The 20885-nt window shown below is 47.4% G+C and overlaps 1 protein-coding gene across 5 annotated transcripts in view; it reads right to left on the bottom strand.

Annotated features, from left to right (window-relative positions):
• ACSL6 (acyl-CoA synthetase long chain family member 6) overlaps window positions 1-20885 on the bottom strand; it is a 38897-nt gene that overhangs the window by 7835 nt on the left and 10177 nt on the right. For 3 of the 5 annotated variants that reach the window (XM_080627522.1, XM_080627524.1, XM_080627521.1), the window contains exons 3-16: window positions 20215-20329; window positions 18524-18588; window positions 17760-17861; window positions 17517-17616; window positions 16835-17013; window positions 16271-16303; window positions 15427-15478; window positions 10658-10731; window positions 7707-7784; window positions 5233-5367; window positions 4036-4170; window positions 2198-2293; window positions 1319-1391; window positions 418-506 (exon numbers count right to left, since the gene is read on the bottom strand). In XM_080627522.1, the coding sequence (XP_080483648.1) occupies window positions 418-506; window positions 1319-1391; window positions 2198-2293; window positions 4036-4170; window positions 5233-5367; window positions 7707-7784; window positions 10658-10731; window positions 15427-15478; window positions 16271-16303; window positions 16835-17013; window positions 17517-17616; window positions 17760-17861; window positions 18524-18588; window positions 20215-20329 (1326 nt within the window). Of the gene's footprint in view, window positions 1-417; window positions 507-1318; window positions 1392-2197; window positions 2294-4035; window positions 4171-5232; window positions 5368-7571; window positions 7785-10657; window positions 10732-15426; window positions 15479-16270; window positions 16304-16834; window positions 17014-17516; window positions 17617-17759; window positions 17862-18523; window positions 18589-20214; window positions 20330-20885 lie in introns of all 5 variants that reach the window. The other 2 variants (XM_080627523.1, XM_080627525.1) reach the window with 2 other exon arrangements.

Raw genomic sequence — 20885 nt, 5'->3', positions numbered from 1 at the left:
GTTATAAAATTACCTGTGAACTATGAAGTGGGGCTTGCAAAACTGATTTGCTCAAAGTTGATTTGCAGTCAGCTGGCAGCTAAAAAAACCCCCACAGTTATTTCAATAACTGTAATTTATGTGCAATACAGAAATAACAGCAATGTGGAAATTGCAGCAATTCAGCTTTTCTTAGCTGAACCAATTAATTCCATCTTAGCTGGTAAAGGAATCAATCAGGGCATTGGCTGGAAGTACTGTCACAGCCCCTCTTTAATTAATGCTTTGCTGCTCTGCTGCTGAACTGATGTTTTCCTTTCCCAATTGCAATATATAGCACATCAGCAAGCATGTGCCTTACAGAGGCTTCTATAACTACATAAGTACTTAACACAGCGTTAACTAGCAAGGATTTGATATAAAAATGTGATTTGCTACCTCTCCTTCTCCTTTGGAAGCAAAATAATTCAGCTCTTCCACATCCTTCAGTTTGATTAAGTTACAGGGCAAAGGAGCTCCTACATGACCTGGAAATCAAAGTTTTCAAGTCACTTGTCATCAGTCCTAGAAACAGTAAATAGCAGTTGCTTGCATGGTCTAGATACACTGGATGTTCTTGCAGGAAATGTGTCTCCATGCAGCAATAAGTTCCTTGTTAAGGTTTTTGTTATTGAGACTAAATACCCGAACTTCCTCTTTGGATATAAACCCTGTTTTCAAACATATCGAGATACAAACCATGTCTCTATTACCCGTAAGGGATTACCCCTTTTTTAAGCTGAATTCCTTACAAAAGCACACAAAGCTCTGGACTCTCACCATTTTAGGAAAAAATATAAGAAGTTCCAGCCCAAACCAGTCTGGGATTCCAGGATTATCTGAATCCTGCTTAGTGCCAATTTTCATGTGATTTTGTCCAGATTCAAAAGCTTTGAAAGCCTGAAATACAGAAAGTGTTGAGTAGTGGTGGGTCTATATTCAAAGCCTGGCATCCACAAATGAATCCATCTTTTCTCTGTTCCAGCATTTCATTCTAACAAACACTCATCTAAATTCACCCCCAGTGCTCTGGAGAGGACTCACAGCACCAGCAGTGCAGAGATAAAGAGTGTCACAAATAACACCCCAAGGGACAATTCCCAACCTCCCCAGGCAAACGTGCCCAGCCTCTGATCCCTGCGCAGTTATTCTGCCCTAATGACAGTTTCAAGTACATCGAGTTTGCTGCAGATCAGTCACACAGTGGTGAATGCCGATAGCACCCTGTGATGTTACAGACCTGAATTCCCTACAGAAATCTTTTCTTTTCTCTCTGGAAACGATGGAAGAAAATCATTACCTGATGTCCAGTCACCTGGGGTTGTAAAGGTGCACCCAGCTGTGCATTCTGTTTGGCCATAACCTTCATAAACCTGGCAAAGAAACGGGTGTCTTTAAAACAGCACAGAGGATGTTTTACGCACAATCAAAGTCTAAGCATTGCCTTCTGTTGTGCAGCCCTGGAGCTGCAATGACAGGAGCACATTTTACAGGGGACACTTTCCCTGGCTCTTACCATACCCAATATTTCACTGACATGACTATGAATTGTCTCTGTAGAGTTGAAGTAGTGAGCAGACAAGTCCAGCTCTTAGCTTTTGAGTCAAGGAGTGTATTACTTTATGAGAGGAATTTATTAGTGGGGGGGGGGAAATGGGATTTTTGTGGGATGTTTTGAAAATACACCTTTTACATTAATTTTGCCTAATTTTAGGCTCTTCAATGAGGCCTTTTAGTTGCCCTGGCCTTCCTGTCAAAGAGAAATAACACAGAGGACAACTTAAGTGGGTTAAATTGCCCTCTGAAGATTATCTTTCTCCATTTATATATAGAATAAAGCTCACGTAACAAAGTTCTGAGCACATGCACCGGTATATTTAATTGCACCTAATTAATTACGTGCTGAGAGCAGCTGGGATGAGTCCATGCTCTTTTCTGACAGCTGCCTGCAGCACAAGCAGCTCTTGTCTGCTGCTCCCTTCCAGGGCTACCAGGAAGGGTTCCTGCTCCAGCCCCGGGGCTGTGGGAACAGAGCTCCAGGGACGCACTGCTCTTGGACCAGTCCTGATGAAGCTGCCCTAAACACAGCTCTGAGGTTCTAACCCATCTTCTCTCTTAAAGGCAGTGTATTTCCCAGCTTGCAGTGAACGAGCACATCCAAGCAGCATCATGAGCCCACCTGACACCCGAGGGCTGCACGGAGGAAGCCCAGCACGGTTGGAGACGCAGGAGCAGCGCCCGTGACGATCATTCGAACGCACCCACCAAGGCTTGCCTGTTCGATAGCAGGAGCAAAGGGAGGAAAGCATCACAGGTTACTACAGGTGGCAAACCCAGCAGCACCCGTGAGTACTGCTTGTATAGCACGTGCACGGATGCTGTCTCCAGGATAGAGGCAGGGAATATCTTAAGGTCCTTCCCAACCCAAACTATTCTATGATTCTATGAATGTGAACCAACTCTGGACCTTTCTTTAGGGATAAATCCAGCTAAAAAAGCTACTTAAAGTAGTAGTAAGTTACTACTTAAAAGCAGTAACTCCCCCTTGCAGGTAGATACAGTGCCTAAAGAATAAACCGTTCAACATATGGAGATGAGAACCCTCCATCTCTGACAGGATGAGCAACATCTGCTCTGGGGAACTGTGGGGTACAAACCAAACCCCTTAACCCCTTCCCCTCCAGTGCTCTTTGCACCTCATCAGCTTTAATGAATAGGCTCCCAAGCCATCTAAAATAACACTGTCCCTTTCTTCAGGCAGATGGCCTTCAAGCCTTTGTGGGGGGTGTTACATCGACTCCTGTGTCACGTTTTACTTCCTTCTCCCCCCTTCATTTCCTTTTTCTTATTCTAAAAGAAGAAAGCTCAGCACAAAGGAAGACAAGGGACTGAGCCTGCCGGTCTCGCCAGAGCCCGAATCAATATGCACCCGGGCTTGCCTCGTGTCTGCGCGCCCTGCAGCACCATGTGAACTCTGCTCTGTGCACGCTGAGGACAACTAATCCGCAGGCAAAATGTGCAGTCGGTTTCTTTAGTTAAAAATAAAGTGGCATGTCTCCAAGGTAAGTTATCCGATTAAAAAAATGAAGCAATCGGAGCCTCCCGGAGCAGCAGAGAGCCCAAACCCCTGGGTTAAAGCCAATTTAGTCCCTTTTTAATGAGGAGATACATAGCACACAGCGGGGTATTTGCCTTTGTTTCCCTTACTGTTAAGCCATGATTGACACTTGAGTATTTCTCTACACTCTTTTCTTGTTTTCATAGGGGGAAAAAAGCAGGTTTGAGTTTTTATGTGGAGAGGGGCTTTGGACAAGGGCCTGTAGGGACAGGCCAAGCGGAATGGCTTTAACCTGCCAGAGGGGAGACTGAGATGAGCTCTTAGGCAGAAGCTCTTCCCTGTGAGGGTGCTGAGGCGCTGGCACAGGGTGCCCAGAGAAGCTGTGGCTGCCCCATCCCTGGCAGTGTTCAAGGCCAGGTTGGACACAGGGGCTTGGAGCAAGCTGCTCCAGTGGAAGGGGTCCCTGCCCGTGGCAGGGGTTGGAGCTGGAGGAGCTTTAAGGTCCCTCCCAACCCAAACCAGGCTGGGATTCTATGAATATGCCCCGTTGAAACCCAGCCCTGAACCCAATCTTATCTGTAGAGATTTGCAGAAAACTTTGAAGCAACATCTCATTGATCAGATACTCCTCTTTCCATGACCACCTTCCTGAATTTCATTCCCATTGAGAGGAGACGGAGATGGATTTGATGTAAATTTTGGCATCTTATGCACGGTGTTTAAAAGTAAATATATCAATAAAACCAAATGTGGCAAAAGTTAATGCAAAAGTCAGTGGAACAATAAACTGTGCTCCATTTCCTTTCTCTATTTAGTTTTCAGTCTGCTATTCAGCAGTGAGTACAACTGCCTGCAGTTCATCATAAGGCAAGTGGACCGCACTGACTTTAATGAACACCAGTCACTGCTAGAAGAAATGAGAGCTCTCTGACCTTAGCCTCTCTTCTTAAATGGCTTACCTGTATTTTATTGAAGAACAGTTTATCCCACAAGCTGTCATTTCTAATGATCCCCTTTCGAACTTCAGCCTTTTTCCTTCTTGCAGCAAACTCCAGAACCCAGCGCTTGAGGGATGTGTCTGCCTGGCTGAAGATCTGCAGCACAGAGAGAGAACATCAATAGCTGCTCTTACCATCACAGCACCCGGCTCTGCTGCTGCCAGGTAGGGTGCAGGGGCGTTAGTGGTACTGTTAAATGAGGCTACATGGGGCTTTGTTAGTGGGGATATAGAGGAGTGGTTTATTCTGCTCCATGCTTTATTGTATGTGGTGTTTCCCTGGGAGTTAAAACAGAGGGGATGGCAATTGGCTGCATTTACATGACTGCTACTTCTATATGATTTCCATGATAGGATTCAATGAAATCATACAATTTGAGCAGCTGGGAATGAGCAACTTGACTACTGGAGCAGGTCTCATTGCTGGCTGAGGAGGTGATGGGGGCTGCATTGACTCGAGCTTCATCACACACCAGCACGTACTACATCTCCACAAAGAAGAAACCCGCAATGCCCATCCCTCTACTGAGGAACCAGAACCCCTGATCCAGCAGTCCTGACCCTGGGGAAAAATTACACCAGTAGCTTGTGCTTAAGCTCATCTTTAGAGGGTAAGTCTGCAAAGGAGTAAATATTCCCAGCTGGTCAAACAGACTTAACGTGACCAGATGCGTCTTTAACACCTTTCAGGACTACCTCTTAGATACAAAGATTTCTAGATGCAAAATCTACCTCCCATTGACACTGCCTAAATCCTCATAGGCTTTTTGCAGCTCCTGACTTTCAGCTGTCATTGCCACCAGGAATAGAGGCCCAACTTCCAAAACTGGTTGAAGGGCACAAAGAATCCTCATGCATCCAGGTTTGACCACTGTTTCCGTGATGAAAACATCCCTCATCTCTGGGAATGTCACTAGTAACCTCAGTGAGAACAGTGAATGAGGCTGATGCAGAGGGATTTAATCCATGTCAGCAGTCCGCATAAATCAACTTAGGCATTGGAGCAGCCCTATCACTTACACAGGGTAAGAGTGTGTTTGCAGTAAGGCAGAAACAGCATCATCTGCTCAGGAAATCTCTGTGACTGAGGGGATTCTTTCACATAAATACTAGAGGGACATAAACTTTATTGCCACAGAAAGAGCCAAATTCCACTCACTTTATCGTACATTCTGTTCAGCAGCCGCGGCACGACAGGGAAGATGGTTGGACGCAACGCTTTCATGTCATCAGATAAGAGGCGAATATCGCCTTGGAAGAACCCGATGCGCCCTCCGTGGCAGTATACTACAGACTGATGGGAGGAAAAGGACCACGTGTCATATCCCTGCTTTTAATTCCCATGGCAGAGCAGCCCCCCCAAGCACAGAAATGCCTTTCCTAAAATCCTGCTTTCCACTATGGCAAAAAAACGGGGCTTCAGAAATACATTAAAAAGTAACAGTAAATTTTGTGCTGAATAGAAATATCCGGATAGTTCTGGGTATTTCAGTACTGGCAATTCAGCATCCACTGAATTTGCCACTGGTTCTGGAAGAACAGGGAACCAAAGCTGTTTTGGAAGGGATTTCCCTTCATCCCCTGCATACAGGGATGGAGCAGTCCGAGTTATGGTCAGATTCTGGATCTGAATTTCTCCTTTAAGGCTGGACCTACCACAGCAGCTCACAGCATGAGCACCTACTGTCAATAAAGAAATGGATATTAAGAAACGCTGTAAAACACTGTTCAGCGGCCAGGTTTTAGGTGCTAATACTTCATTTTTGTTTGAATACAACAATATACTACGTTAGCAGTACAGTGCCTGACCCTGTATCCCAGAAACAGAAGCCCCCTTCATAAAAGGTGCTCAACTTGTATGGAAACTACAGATCCAGAAGGTTTTGTGCTTGGAAAGCTGACGGGCCACTTTTACTGGATTGGAATAGAGCTGGATATGCGGGATAATGTGAGGAGCCCTGGTCATCAGAAACCCCACAGAGGATCGAGAACATCAGCTCCCTTTGGTGCACTTGTCTCCCCCATATAACTAAACCAGGTTAAAACTCCTTTAAGACACAACGAAGTCTTTTTGTGCTTCTCCTAAATATCCCTAACACTAACTGGAGTGCTCTCACTGTTCTGCCAACAGAGAGTGCGTCCATCAACTGAAACCACAGGAACTTCATACAAGTGATGTGGGTAATGACCAGCACACTGCTGAATCTGTGTTTCATGCTGCACACACACAGGGATCGAAAAACAAGGAAAATATAATCAGTGGGGATTATAAATAGCTGCTAGAAATGTAGCTTTAAAGAATGTATGTGTAGTTTTCACTGTAAGTTCCAGGAGCTGATGGTGTTGGGTAAAACTGGGGAAGCTGACACAGTGCTGCTGTTCCGAATGCTTTTGAAAATGATCCTTTATCCCTTTGGGGAAAAAGCTTCCTATCAATGAGCTTTTTCAGCAGGGAGGATAAAGCTGAGCATCCTTTGGAGCCTGTTTCAATACAGCAACATCCTGTGAAACAAGGGTATCTCAAATGGTTCTCAAGGTTTTTTCTCCTCATCAGATGACTTGTTAATAGTTACAGGGGTGGCACGCAGACCAGTTTGCCTTGCAAGGGAAGAAAGGCTGTGCTGTGATTCGCCAGACCTTCAATGGACTTTCACTTCCAGTTTGCAAGTATTTTAACAGGGCAGAACATATTACTTCTGGCACCAGTGTTACTAAGAAGTGGAGTTTATACTCGGATGCTTGTCTGGCTCAAAAGCAATCACCCCTGAGAAAGCACGGAGCTGCAACTGAATCCGGACCCAATCTTCACGCACTGGGCCAGGTTTTAGTTTGCAGCTTCTCAGGCCAGGAGAACTGATGTGATCATCTCATCCGATGTGCCTGACACCCCGGCTGCAGCACAGGTCTTCACCTGGCTTTTTGGGAGGAGATGAGAGAAGTCAGTTCTCAGGCTGGCCTGATTCAGCACTGCTGTTTGCCATTGTTTCCAGGGGACATGGACCAGCTCGTGCCCACCGAACCCTGCCCTGCCAGGAGGATCGCGAGTGGCACACCGCGATCTTGGTTTCCTCTTTCTCAGTGTCTGCAAGTTTTCTGCAGAGCCGGTTATTTATGCAATAAAAGGGTTTTAGCTGATGTAGAAAATGGCACAAAATGATCCTTCTGCTCCCTTGATACCTCATCCCAAAGTGCTCTGGAAAGCTGCCCCCAGAACTGTGCAGGTAGCAGTTTCTGCTCATGGACAAAGGGCTGTTTCCCAAGCTCAAAGACACCAGCGTAAACTGAAAAGCTTGGGAAGCTGTCCTGGAATCGCTCTGGACTCATGGCAATGCACTGGGTCCAGAGATGGGGCCCTGGTGTTATGCACGTGGCACTTCTGGGGTACAAGCTTTTTTAGTGCTACAGGACATCGCTGGTTATTTAGTATTTTATTCATTTTATAGGGTTTTTTTTTTGGCGTGGAAAAAAAGATGATTTCCACTGACACCAGGACCTTACCTGTACCATTCTCTCAAACATGTGTGCTAAAGGCAAATAGGAAATGTGTACATCCTCACAAGTAGGAGACCACTGACTCTGGAAGAAAACACAAGGAGCCCCACGAGGCCTCGTCAGTTCAGGCAGGTTTCTTACCTGTATAACTCGTTCAAACATGTGAGCCAGAGGCAGGAAGGAGATGAGCACATCGTCCTGTCTCGGAAAGATCACTTTCTGCAGGTGAAGGGCATGGGAGACAGAAAGGAAAGAAACACTGACAGGAAGACAACAAGAAAGTCATAAAACGATAAAAAGAAAAATGGCACCAGAGGAGCAAAAGGGTAAAGATTGTCAAGAGAGGAAGGGAGCAGTGTACAAAGTGAAGCGTTAAGCCATAGCGTCAATGAAGCTCAGTTAGCAGGAGGAGTAAAGAGCACGGAGATGCACACAGAGGGCAGCGGAGAGGTCTCTCCATGGCAGAAGGCGCATTGTATCCACACAGCTCAGGCTGGAAACAGAAGCTCACCCTGGCAGAGAATCCCATTTTGTCCATTGCTTTCTACCAGGAGGTGCTGAGACCAGGATTCGCTCCCTCAGCTCTGCGCAGACCCGCAGGAGCCTCCCGGGAATCCGCAGGGCTCCGCAGTGCATCCCTTTTCCCCATTGCACAGAGCCCAGCGGAGATCACAGTGTTACTAGCGTCAAAGCTATTGATTTTTAACTCCTTTTCCTTCGGTTAATCATTGGTTTGAATCGGAATAGGTGAGAAAAATTAATGATTGTTTTTCAGCTGCAAAAATTAATGACTTCTGTTAGTGTTTCTTGTCATTTGAAGTGATTAAAATGGGTTTTTAAGGGCGTTACCACTGCCCTACAGACAGGCGCAGGGGGGGAAAAGAAGCTGGACAAATTATGCCAGAAATAAAGTTACCAAAGTCTTCAGTTTGCCACGGTTTTAACTCTCTCTCACAGGCTAGAATAAACACAGACCCCGGGAGCCTTACTCAACCCGTGCCCTACCTGCTTTACTACCTGCCTTTCCAAGAGTAAGGCTTGCTGTAACATTACAGATAAGAAAACCTGAAAGCCTGGTTACCCAGTAACTTGCCCCAAGGCCAGGGGTTAGAGGAAAATAGGTATAAAATCAATTAGCCCACAGTATTAGCAGTTTATACCACTTTTTATCTCCACTGCGGTGATGGAATGGATAACCCATGGCCTGGGACACGGCACTGAAGGGAGGCACAGAAGATACTTCCTTAGGGAATATCTTATTGGAGTTAAATCTGGGCAAGTCAGACTGGGGGATGTTCTCCCACCCATTACCTAGTGAAGTCAAACACGATTGACAATATGGGTGTTTTCAGCATCTCATTTCATATGATTTCCTGTGTCAGCCTGAATTAAGCCATTAGGGGCTGCAGATCTGATTATACATTCTTTCAGGTTGGCCTCGTTTTCTGCAAGCACAGGAATGTAAACCCATTAGCATCACTAGCTGTGCTGCTTTTGTCTTTAACGCTGCTTTAAGTGCCCAGATCATAAATGATTTTGTTTTAAACCAGACCAAAGTGATGACATTGAATAGTGTCTCACAGCTGGCACAGTTGTCCTGTTAAATGCAGAATGAAAACAGCTTCTTAACATCTGAGAACAACCTTACAAGAGCTCTAGGGTCACGTCAAAAACTGTTCTATTGATCAAAAGCCCTGAACTAAGCAAAACTGGCACAGGAGTGTGTGAGCAGCAGATCTGCAGCGCTTCTCAGCTTTAGATATCTTGATTTTGGTGATTTACTACTTCCAAATTTGTTGCATTTTGCTCCATTGCATTTCTGTGGTTAGGCATTGCCCTACTTGTGTGGGTCGGCTACAGGCATTTGCACTCCCACCAGCACCACTCCGGGGACTGAATGTGCAGCCACTTACACCAGGGCTTATGTCTCCATCTGATACCTCCAAGATTAAATCAAAGTATCTCATTGCCAAAGTATCTCACTGCCATCAGCAAACACTAAATCCATTTCTGTGGGCCAGTCCTGGAAGCTGCCAAGTTGCCCCAGCTCCCTCTAAACCAGTTCTCTTCCAACATAAATGCGCCTGCCCTTCGAAGCTCAGACCTGTCTATGCACCAGCTTTCATTTGAGCATCTCGCTGCCTCTGAAGCCAATGACAGCTCCGCGCTGTGAAGCCCAAGGGCCAGCTGCAGCAAGCTGTTGGCATTTCATACTGGGAATTACTGGAGTCACAACCCTGCACATACTCAAACACATGAGTTCAGAGGGACTCCTCGCATCACGTATCCGAGTTTCCTTACAACACAGGTCTGGAAACCTCCGAAAGTTCAAGGATTAAGGTAACTAGACTGCAGTATTTTCACCACCAACAGTAAGACCAGCAAAGGGTATAAGGTGACAAATTGTGCACCCGTGTGTACGTCATTGCGTTATGGAATTGCCTGTTTACTACAAAAAATAGATTCCGTGTATTTGTTAGGTCCTTAGCATGCTGCGCTAACGCAATTCTGCTTCCTGTATCATTTCTAAACACGAGTTTACACATTGCCTAAAACATTATACAGGTACTTGGCCAGTGCTATGCTTTTTTAACAGGTATTACAGAAAGTAAAATATACTTTGGTATCAATGAAATTCATCATTCTTGCAAAAAACTTCTATATTCATATATACATATCTGCACTTTATAAGCAGAGAGGTTTAAGTAAGTGAGGACATCGTGTGGGCACAGTGGGACACAAAGAGCACAAGTGGACCCTCTACACTTTTTCAAGCACCACTTGCACTGTGCTCGTTTGCTCTCCTTATTCTTCAAAAGGAGTTAATGAATTGATTTACAGGAGCCAACGTTGCTCCTCAGAAGCACTTTGTGCCCTACAGAGCCAGGGAGCCGGTGCTGGAAAGGGGATTTAATGCTCTCCAGTGCTCTAAGCTCAGACTCGCTCCCATTTCTATGGATTTGGCCTTCTGAGTAAGAGAATTTTCACCTCTCATCTGCAAAGGCACCTTTCCTTTCCACAAAGCCCATGCAGGACACAGCTTAACTCCCCCCCCCCCCTTGGGGCAGTGGTTTCTAGAGCAGGGTATTCACCTCCGTCACTTTCAGAAAGCCCGAGAAGTCCGCAACCACGTTCCCATGGGTCAGCATGGCACCTTTGGGGTTCCCTGCAGGAAACAGAGAGAGATTTGGCAGATGAGCAGCAGGGAGCTTCCAAAAGCTCAACAAAAACCACAAGAGAAATGGTTAAAACATTAAATTCTGCATTCGAAACCATAGTTTTCTCAGTCATCTCCGTGCAGTGACCTGCACCAACAGCATTTAGTGCAGCACTCAGAGTGGCATCAAGTGATGCTGTAAGCACAAATATTTCTATTGGAGACTCTGAACAAAGCTTTCCAACTGCAATTCGTGAGAGTACTCGGATGGAGCAGTTCGATGAGCCCGGCTGTCAGGCCTCGCTGGCTGCTCCCAGCCTCTCCAATAGGATTCAGTTCACACAGATTTTGACAAAGAATGATCTTCAATACCAAGAAACCCCATTTAAAAAGCTGTCAAGCTCTTACTTAGCCCATGCACTGGGTAACCTGAACAATGCAGCAAACGGGCAATACACAGTAAAAATTAGTCTCACAGGGTCTTCTTGTAGCCTGTGATTAAGGGAAGTCATTAATGCTGCCAGCAGCAGAGCAGAGGGGGAGACAGCACTGAGCCCGTGAGGGAGCCGCATCCCAGTGCAGTGCTGGGCACTGCGCCTGCAGCGATTCACCTCCACACTGTCAGTATTTGCTTTTTCACCCTCTTTTCTCTCTTTCTGCATTTCATATCTGTTCATACACCAAAATACTGGGTTTGTCAAGCGGCAGACACTGAAATCTCCACCAACCAGAGCCAAGGGTTCCATTCGAAACTCTCTGCTTATAGTGCTGGCTCAGAGGACTCTGCACATCCTCCTGCCACAGCACTGTCCCTTTCCATCACCCTCAGAGGGTTTACTGCTGAAAAGAAGGTGCAGGTCAGCTCAAATCAAGATTATGGAGCCAGCCTCTCTCTCCCCAGCGTGCTTTTAAGCAGATTGGTTTAATTCAATCACACCACTGCAGCGTAGCTCCTGCTATGCCATGCGGAAGCCGATCAGAGGAGCTTTGCTGTAGGTACTTTGCTTAGCCCCAGCACTGGGATACCCCAGGAGCTCTGCAATCCTGTTACAGCTAATGATGGATGCAACAAAACTATAAACCAGCAGAGATTTCGCTCTGGTTTCCTCAGATTAGGAAGGGGGCAGCGGTGTTTAGTGAATTGGTTTCAGCACAGGAAGATATTCTTAATCCTCTTGGTTTGGGATCTGTTGGCACCCATGTGGCACAGCCCAGCTCGCTGCTGATCCCTGTGCCCTGCCTGTTCCTTGCCACTGCCTCTACTCAGCGTTGCCAACAGTTAAATAAAGGCCCAAGCGGAAGTAGTCGTTATTGCAGGCATTTATTGCACTAAATCCGGACGTTTTGAACAGTGTATTTTACTGAAAACCCGTGCTTGGTGTCCCAAGTGCCTCAGAGTGACTCGGTCCCAAATACTTGCAGATGAACGGGGTGCACAGGGGATATTTTGCTCTCACGCTCATCCCCATCCAAAGCTCGGAGGGGAAGCTGAGGCTGACAGCTTTGCCATGTTGAGGTTAGCTTAGGCTCCTGTTGCACCTCAGGCTTGTGGCACCAGCTCATACAGGCAGGTTCCATTTACAGGCCCTTATTGTCACAGCACACATGGATCCAGACCTCAGGAAAGCTCTATGAACCAATGCTGGTTCATCCAGAAACCACTTGTTAGTTGTATTTAGCCAAATGTGCATGCTCAACCCTGGCAATTCTACCCTTAGACGTCCTTCTGCAGCATGGCACAAGTTCTTCTGTGTTGGCACCAGCAGGTCCCACACAGTGGAGAGGATGTGCTCAGTACTGGCTTGGAAGTTCAAAACTGTGTCCATCAGCTATACCAATGGCAGATCTGGCTCCTGCACCCTGGCACAGCTCTGCAGCCTTCTTCTGGAAGATTTCATAGAATCCCAGACTGGTTTGGGTTGAAGGGACCCTAAGGCTCACCCAGTCCCAACCCCTGCCACGGGCAGGGACCCCTTCCACTGGAGCAGCTTGCTCCAAGCCCCTGTGTCCAACCTGGCCTTGAACACAGCCAGGGACGGGGCAGCCACAGCTTCCCGTGTGCTTTGAACTCACACTCCTGTACCATCCCACCTCTATCACCACTGATCTGCTTTGGCACCATTAAGACCACAGCCTGTCCAGGATCCTGAACCTGCTGCAAACAGGACACAAAGGAAAGACCCGCGATGTTCACACTGCTCCAGGCGTGTCATGGTGATCTGAGCAGAGGTACTGAATCTGCATCAAAGACAGAGGTGTTCCAGAACAAACCATGCTCCCATGGGAGCTGCAGCTCTTTGGGATGGGGGATTCCTGCAAATTCCAACCTTCTTTAGTAGTTGTAAGAGCACCCAACAAAACCGATCCCTCTTGCTACGAGCCCCTTCCCAGAGCTACCACTTGGAGATTGAAAGGTTGGCAGTGATACTGCTTTTCCTTTAAAATAAATCAATGCCAGATCTGTAACACTGCTCTCAAGCTTGGGCTCCCTCATCCAGACACTCCCTGTGAGTGTCCCATTATGGAAAAGGGCCAGTCAGTAGCCCTGGTACAGCAATTTCTCCTTGTCTTGGTGCCAGGCTGGTTTGGCAGTTCTCATAAGCAAGAGAAGGACCTTTTCCCTGCTGCTAAATGGGTCTTCCGAGCAGCAGCTCCGGCACTGACTCCGTGGTGTGATCCGTCAGCACTTTGGGATGCAAGCGCTCCTCTCCTCCGGCAGTCAGGGATACACACTGACAGGCTGTGAGGAAATGCTGGGAAGCAAGTTTTATCCAATGGGTTCGAGATGGGTCCTTGAGGAAATGACAGTTTGCTTCTCTGATGGTTTGGAGGCATCTCTGTGCCTCTGGCCCACTTCCGAGTGCTGATGATTCCTGGGTACCACAAGGAAAGCTGGTCTTGACATCTTGTCATCTGAGCTCAGCAGTGTCAGCCTCTCCCAGGGCAGGCGTTTGGGCATCTGATCCTATCAAAGAAAAGCAGACATTAAAGTCCACTTCTGGGGCTTGCTATAAACAGCTCAAATTGTTTCCCATTCTACAATTTCCAGGTTACAAACCCTCCAGCTAAGCTTTGTTTCACACCATACAAAAGGATTTAAAGCCCCTGAGGACTGAAAAAGCCCCTGAGAACATATCCATCAGAAGAAAAGTCTACATCTGGTCAGGAAAAATAGCCTGGCATGGGCTATATAAGAAGCCAAGCCTTTTACATCAACATGGAAATGTTTGGAAATTTCCAACATGGAAATTTCCAACATGGAAATTTCCAACATGGAAAACAGACCAGAGCGTTGATACAACCCCTGGAAAAGGCATGAAGTGATGTGCAAAGTCCTCCAGCAGCCTCTGGGCTGGTGGCTCACAAAGCATTGCTCTGTGAATGTTTTGTTAGGGAATGATGTGCAGGATATGGAATCTCAGATTTGGATGGGAGAAAGCAAAGAGCTCCCTGGTTTTCCTATTTCTGTAACTTCAGGCATGTTCCTAAGAAGAGCACAAAGTCAGGAGCCAGACCAGGATATTGCGTTTGTGAACAAAAAACTCAAACCCCTTCTCTGGTCAGAATGTCTTATTTAGAACTAAAAATATTGACAAAAACGTGACCTGTAAAGAAATCAGTGCTCTGCCCTTTAAAACCCACACAAACACATGATGCCCCACTGGGTCTGCAGGCACAGCTCCTTTGGGTTCCTGCCATTCCAGATTGTGCCCGGCCACTTTGCACAGGCAGAGCCGGTGCTCCCAGCACACAGGCTGCGATGTCCATATCCTGCACTGGGATCAATCCTTTCCTTTTAGGGATTCCCAGGGCTACGACAGAGTTCAGGCTCCTTTCACACCATGCACTGCCCTGGGGTACCCTGAAGTGTCCAGACCTCAAAACTAAAAGCAAAGGTAAAATCCCTAAAGCCTTTTAATACATTTTGAGTTTGCATTTGGAGTTGATAAAGCAGTTGCCTACCTGGCCTGCAGTACAGCTCTTCTCCAGGAGGTGGAAGATGAAGATGTTCCCTCTTGCCCAGCCTCATCTGCAGCCTTTGCTCTCTGCAGGCTGAGCAGCACAAGCAGCTCCCTTCCTGGAGGGCATCTTGGTGTCAAGCAGCATCTTCTGCTTGCCTTGATCAGTGGAGGCCAATTCAAGGATGCTTTGGGCTAGGACCGAGCATTAGGCAACACCAAGAGCAGAGGTGAACCTGGAAGAGCTTGGTCTCTTTCTGCAGGTAAGTTCTCAAGAGCAGGAAATTCCTGCAAGCTGTATGAAAACCAGGGTCTGGAGAGAGGGGAAAGCTGTGTCTGCTAAGAACAGGCAGGGAAATAATGCTGCTCCCCTCTGAGAGAAAGGGATCAGTGGCTCATGAGTACCAGCAGCATGGTACCCCATGGCCAACACACGAGCAAGCTGGGACTGAGACACTGGTGTGCATAGGATACAGAGGGTGAAACATGCACAGATTTCCAGACAACTGGAAAATGGTTCTACCAAAGTGTACATCATGGAATGCAAGTGAAAAATAAACATACCAGTATTTGTAATTTGCAGCCTACAGACATGTATATACACATATATCCTTAAACATTAAAAATGCATGCAAATATCATTGCCATATCAGTATAACATCAAGTTGGCACATATTAAGGTGGTATTAATAATTTATTTCATAATCTAGTCTAAGATTTTGAGATTAAAATGTCTCTCTTTTACCTGTGGTGCCACTAGTAAAACAGACAATTGAGAGGTCTTCTGGTCGAGGAGGCTGGAAATGCACAAGGAGAATAAGGAAATCACATCAATCAAATGCAGACAGGTCAATGGCAGACTGTTGTCATTGTATAAACTTTAAGATCAAACCAATTCTATTTCAACACTGCCTTGAAAAGCTCTCCTTCCCCTTGGCATATATAAAAGACCATCATAATAGTCTTTATCAGGATTCTTCAGCTGATGCAGACTCTATTCCTCCCTCATGTTTTGTTCCAGCTGTACAAAGGGCATGCTTTAACGTAAGAGGACTTTGATGGAGTCTTTATCTTGCTAGTGTTTTCAAAGACAGCATCTCTACCTGTAGGTGTGTGGGAAAACCTGAGATAATTTACTCATTTCCTGATAAATGGTGGAGACATGGGGATACTCAGCAGGAGACAACTTTCTGAAGCCATTTCCAGCAGTATCTCTGAGTTTGGCTCAACAATGGCATTTAATTACAGTCCATTGAGATGTTCAGCAAGGATGAACTATCTCAGTTAAGTGAGGAGGGTAGGAAGCAAATATTGCACATCCCAGAGAGGTGGTGGATGCACCAGTCCTGGAGACATCCAAGGCCAGGCTGGATGTGGTTCGAAGCCACCTGATCTAGTTGAAGGCGTCCCTGCTCATTGCACGGAGTTGGACAAGAGGAGCTTTGGAGGTCCCTTCCAACCCAAACCATTCTGTGACTCTATGATCCCAGTGGATGGTACTGACAGTCCTGAGCAAACCTGTCCCTCTTGGGCAGTAAATAAATGTAGGAGTCAGCTGCAAGTGTTAGAAGCAGCACATGAACACTCACCACAGGCACATGGTGACTCTCGCGGCCACAGTCCTGAAAGAGATTAAAGCAACAAAGATGATTTCTACTTCGATTCCCGCGGTGTAACCCGCTTGCTAATAACCCACAGACCGCTGAGGGACAGTGTGAGCTCCAGCAGAAACATCTATGGCTGATAACTTCAGTCATCTTCTCTGTCCAAAGCTTCTTGCATTAACTGCAATCCAGCCTTGGTTTTCAAGTAGAGCTTGGGTTGCTTGAGCTGGATCCAGACTGTCTCATCAGCGTAAGGCTGTAACTACATGTAGGAAGACGGCGTCTCAAACAGCAGCCCCCCTTCCTAGGCTTAAATAGTGTGTATCTGATATCTTCTGTGAGCAGGAAGGCTTGAAATGTTGGCTTCTCTATCGATAAGGAATAACACCAAGAGGCAGCCACACTGAGCATCAGTATCATCAGCCACAGGCTGCTCTTCTGTGCTCTCCAGACACTGAACCTGCCCCACAGCTCACAAGTCCCTGTTTATTTTACTGGCTTTTTAGAGAAGCGACAAAACAGAGTAAAAGGAAAGGGGAGCAAACTTACCTCCACCTCCTGCATGGTCTGGATGCGAACTCCGCAACGCCTCCCTCTCTCTGTCAGCTCCTTTTCAAAGGGGTCCATCAGGATGATGGAGCTCAGACCCGGCGTTTCTCTCCTCTCCACATGGTCCAGGAGTGTTCTGGCCTTTTCGGGTTTGTCACAAATGACCGTGGAGATGTCAGCTGGAAGAAAAGCACCCAAACAAGCTGCTTACATCTGCTTCCTAACTCCAGCCTGGCTGCTGGCTCACAGCCTTGCATCAGTTCTGAAATTCACTTCTGGAGTCCCAGAACATAACAAACATTTCTCTTAGGAAATCACTGCGATTTAATCTAATCTAAATCAGTGCCAGAGCTGCAGCTGACATCTACGGTTGTGCTGGGATTCAGTTCAACATCCTAAAATTGCTCACCATGTGGGCTAAAAAATCTATGAGGCACAACAGGAAGCACAGGAGTGGGTGGCTGTGGAGTACTTCCCACAGCCAGAGCAGTGCCGTCCACCACTGTGCGTGACTGGGCACACTGGAAACGCAGACCCGTCATGGGGACACACAGCTCCCCAGGAACCTCTCTAAGCGACTCCAAGACAATGAGTAAACTGGCCCAGCTTGTGGAAAGTCAAGGAAAATGAACCATTCCGAGCCACAGAGTGATTTCTGAGAGGACATCAATTCTGTCTTTACCTGTGTTGACGATGTAACGAATGGCTCCGGGACCCAAGGTGTCATAGAGGGGAACCACCACCATGGAGTAGGTGTAGCAAGCCAGCTCGGAAATGATCCACTGCAGGAGGACATCAGAGCATGAAGGTGAGAAAGGGGCTATGGGAACAGATTTAACCCACTTGAGAACAATCTTCAATTACAAAGCAAGCTCACAAGCCAGGAACATTATTAATACGGCATCAATTGAGTTTCTAATCTCACCTCTGGGCGGTTTTGAGCAAAGACCCCAATGAACTGCTTCGTGGATGGCTTGCAGCCCTGCTGAATTAGGCCTGAACCCAGAGCTTCTGCTCTTTCAGCCACCTGGAATGTGAAGAGAAAAAGAATACATAAAAGATGAATATCAGCAATATCAGACTAAGTGGAGACTGAGCTTGTGCAGGGAGGCTCTCAAATTCTCAGGTTTGCTATATAAAAGCCCAGTGGTTTACATTACCGTGAGCCATCAGTAGCTGACTAGCAGTTGACCGCTGGCTGGCAATGCCCCATGGGTCTGGAGTGTGTCGGTGACACTGTTAAGAGCGGGCTAATGGCATTGAGCTGGTCCCTGAGAGCCAGCACACCTATGTAACACCGGGATGGGCCTGGCTGGGGAAACAGCCCTCACACAGCACATCAGCAACCTCCCGGTCCAATGCATGCAAATAAAACCTGGAGAGCGGCTTTGGACAAGGGCCTGTAGGGACAGGACAAGGGGAATGGCTTGAAGCTGCCAGAGGGGAGACTGAGATGAGCTCTTAGGCAGAAGCTCTTCCCTGTGAGGGTGCTGAGGCGCTGGCCCAGGGTGCCCAGAGAAGCTGTGGCTGCCCCATCCCTGGCAGTGTTCAAGGCCAGGTTGGACACAGGGGCTTGGAGCAAGCTGCTCCAGTGGAAGGGGTCCCTGCCCATGGCAGGGGTTGGAGCTGAATGAGCTTTAAGGTCCCTTCCATCCAAGGCATTCTATGATTCCATGATTCCCAGCTCACCTCCTTGTAGGACAGCCACTGGTAGGGCTGATTTGGCTTCCTGAAACCCAGGCAAGGGCCATTTTCTGGAAGACACAAGCAGAGATGATGGAGTTACGGTGCTGCTCAGTACCACGCTTCAGGGATGCAGCGGAGCCCCCAGAGAGTCAATCTGTTGCCATCAGGGTTGACTCTCACTCCTGGGACAGAGCTCACAAGAGTGCAGCTAAGGCAGACCAGCTACTGGGATCTCCCAGCCCCTTCAATCGTCCTCCCTGAGCTGCAGCAGGGACAGCAGCAGTTTGCCTCCATCAGCCTCATTAAAAGACCCTTCTCCGAAGGCAGTGTGAGCATTCGTGTCTGCCAAGGGCTTCCATCCCAAACAGCAGCCCCCACTGCTTTTGCTGCCTTCTGATTTAAACATTTCAAAGTGAAAACTGCTATTTTTAGCCCAGCCTGCTCTGGAGGAGGGGAAAATGATGCACAGCACTATGTGACAGGAGCAGTATTGGAAATGCTTAATTCATTTGCTAACAGTGCGTTCCTGCACGAGATCCATCCCTCCAAACACCTCCTGGGTTATTGATCTACCCCTGTGCTGCAGGGTGGAATATTTGCAATTCCACTGAGGCTTTTGATGGTACCAAAAGTAATGTGACAGTGAAACTGTTGTGTTCAACAAGGCAGGACATCATAAGCAGCAGACACAGAAATAGTTACGGCAGAGGAGGGAAGAGCCATCGTGGCTTTTCAGAGTGGGAAATGAGGTCTCTCAAGTGTGTAAGAGCTCTTTGATGATAACAACAATCGTGGGGTAAGGGTGATGGACTGATACCATGCTCAGCTTCCCTAAAGGGCTTCTGGCAGAGCCCTTGCCCTGCCCTGTTGTGGGATATAGGGCTATAAGCTGTATGGGTAACTGATGAAAAGGCAGCAACAAGGAGAAATAGCTGTCAGTGTCTGCAGCGGAGGAAGAGCTCGGTGGGGTTCCACAGTTCTACACCTGGATCAGCCCCGTGTAATGAATTCATAAACACTCTAGAACTGAATAATGCATGATGAGCTTTGCTGACACTGCAGAATTCAGGACATTAAGGTATCTGTGGCAGCAAAAGGATCTTGTGGTACCTATAGGCTGCACAGTAAATTTCAATGGCATTAAGGGCAAATAATGCACATTGCAAATAATAACCCTAATCCCACATGTAATGGTCCTCTATAGTTTTTGGGCCTCCCAAACTCTCTTAGACTCTATACTCTCCAGGTTTCTGCACTTTATTGTCCTCCTATACTCTTTTAGTCTCCCTTTCTCCTTAGCAATCATATCTCCTTCAGTTTCCCACTCTTGTTTCTATATTCTTTGTGCCCCCCCATACCCTTGGGGACTCCAACACTTTTTCAGCCTCTCCACGCTATTTGTGCCTCCTCCATTCTTTCAGCCTCTACAATTGACTTCTACAGTTTTGTGGCTTCCCACATTCTGGTGGCCTCCTGCTCCTTTTTGGGTCTCCCATTCTCCTTTAGCCTTTTAAGTCCAAATGCGCACCTACACCATTGGTGTCTCCCACACTTTTATGGGCTCCCACACTATCAGCCTCTACACTCTCTAAGCTTCCTTAAGCCTTTGAGCCTCCCTCACCGTTTGGGACTCCGCATTATCCTCCACCTCTCCCCTCCTCGGCTCCCACTGCTCCTCATCACTGTGCTCTCACCAGAGATGCTGAATCCTCTCCTGAAGACCTCATACATGGTCCTGGCATCATCGTAGTAGTGCGTCAGGAGCTGTGGGCTGTCCCCGATCACCGACCGGCGTGCTCCATCCAGGCCCTGCGAGACATGATGTGACAGGATGTGAGACAGCACCAGCCGAAGGGCAGGAGATGGGGAAACCCCGAACCAGAAAGCAGGATGCTCCACAGATGCCATGTTCCATCTGCAGCAGCCAAAGGGATGAGAGAGGTGGGACATCCACCTTGACACCCCAGTAACATGGAGAACAGTGGACATCTCCACCCAGACAGGAGATGGTTGATGTTTCCCAAGGGGGTTTGAGGAGGAATTATGAATCCACAAGTAACAGAGTGGGGATGTGCTGGGGGAGCAACTGCTCTGGGATCCACAGATCCCCAGGGCTGGTACCACAGGCACCTTCTCAAGGACATCTAGTCCAACAGGAAGGACAGACTAAAGCAGAGGCCAGGCTGCAGATCCAAGTGCATGGGTTCAATAGAGGTGTTTTAGAGTGGGCAGGGTCAGAGTGACCAAACCAGGACCGTGATGTGAGCCACAAAAAGCCTCACTAAAGCCCTAAACACAGGGGAAAACTCTCCTGGAAAGTGTGAATACTTCCAATCATTTTAAGATGTAGCTGGAACTACAGTGA

Source organism: Psittacula echo, assembly GCF_963264785.1.
Source record: "Psittacula echo genome assembly, chromosome: 11".
NCBI lineage: Eukaryota > Metazoa > Chordata > Aves > Psittaciformes > Psittacidae > Psittacula > Psittacula echo.
The sequence above is the reverse complement of the archived record's forward strand: the minus strand, read 5'-3'. Positions and strand labels throughout refer to the sequence as shown.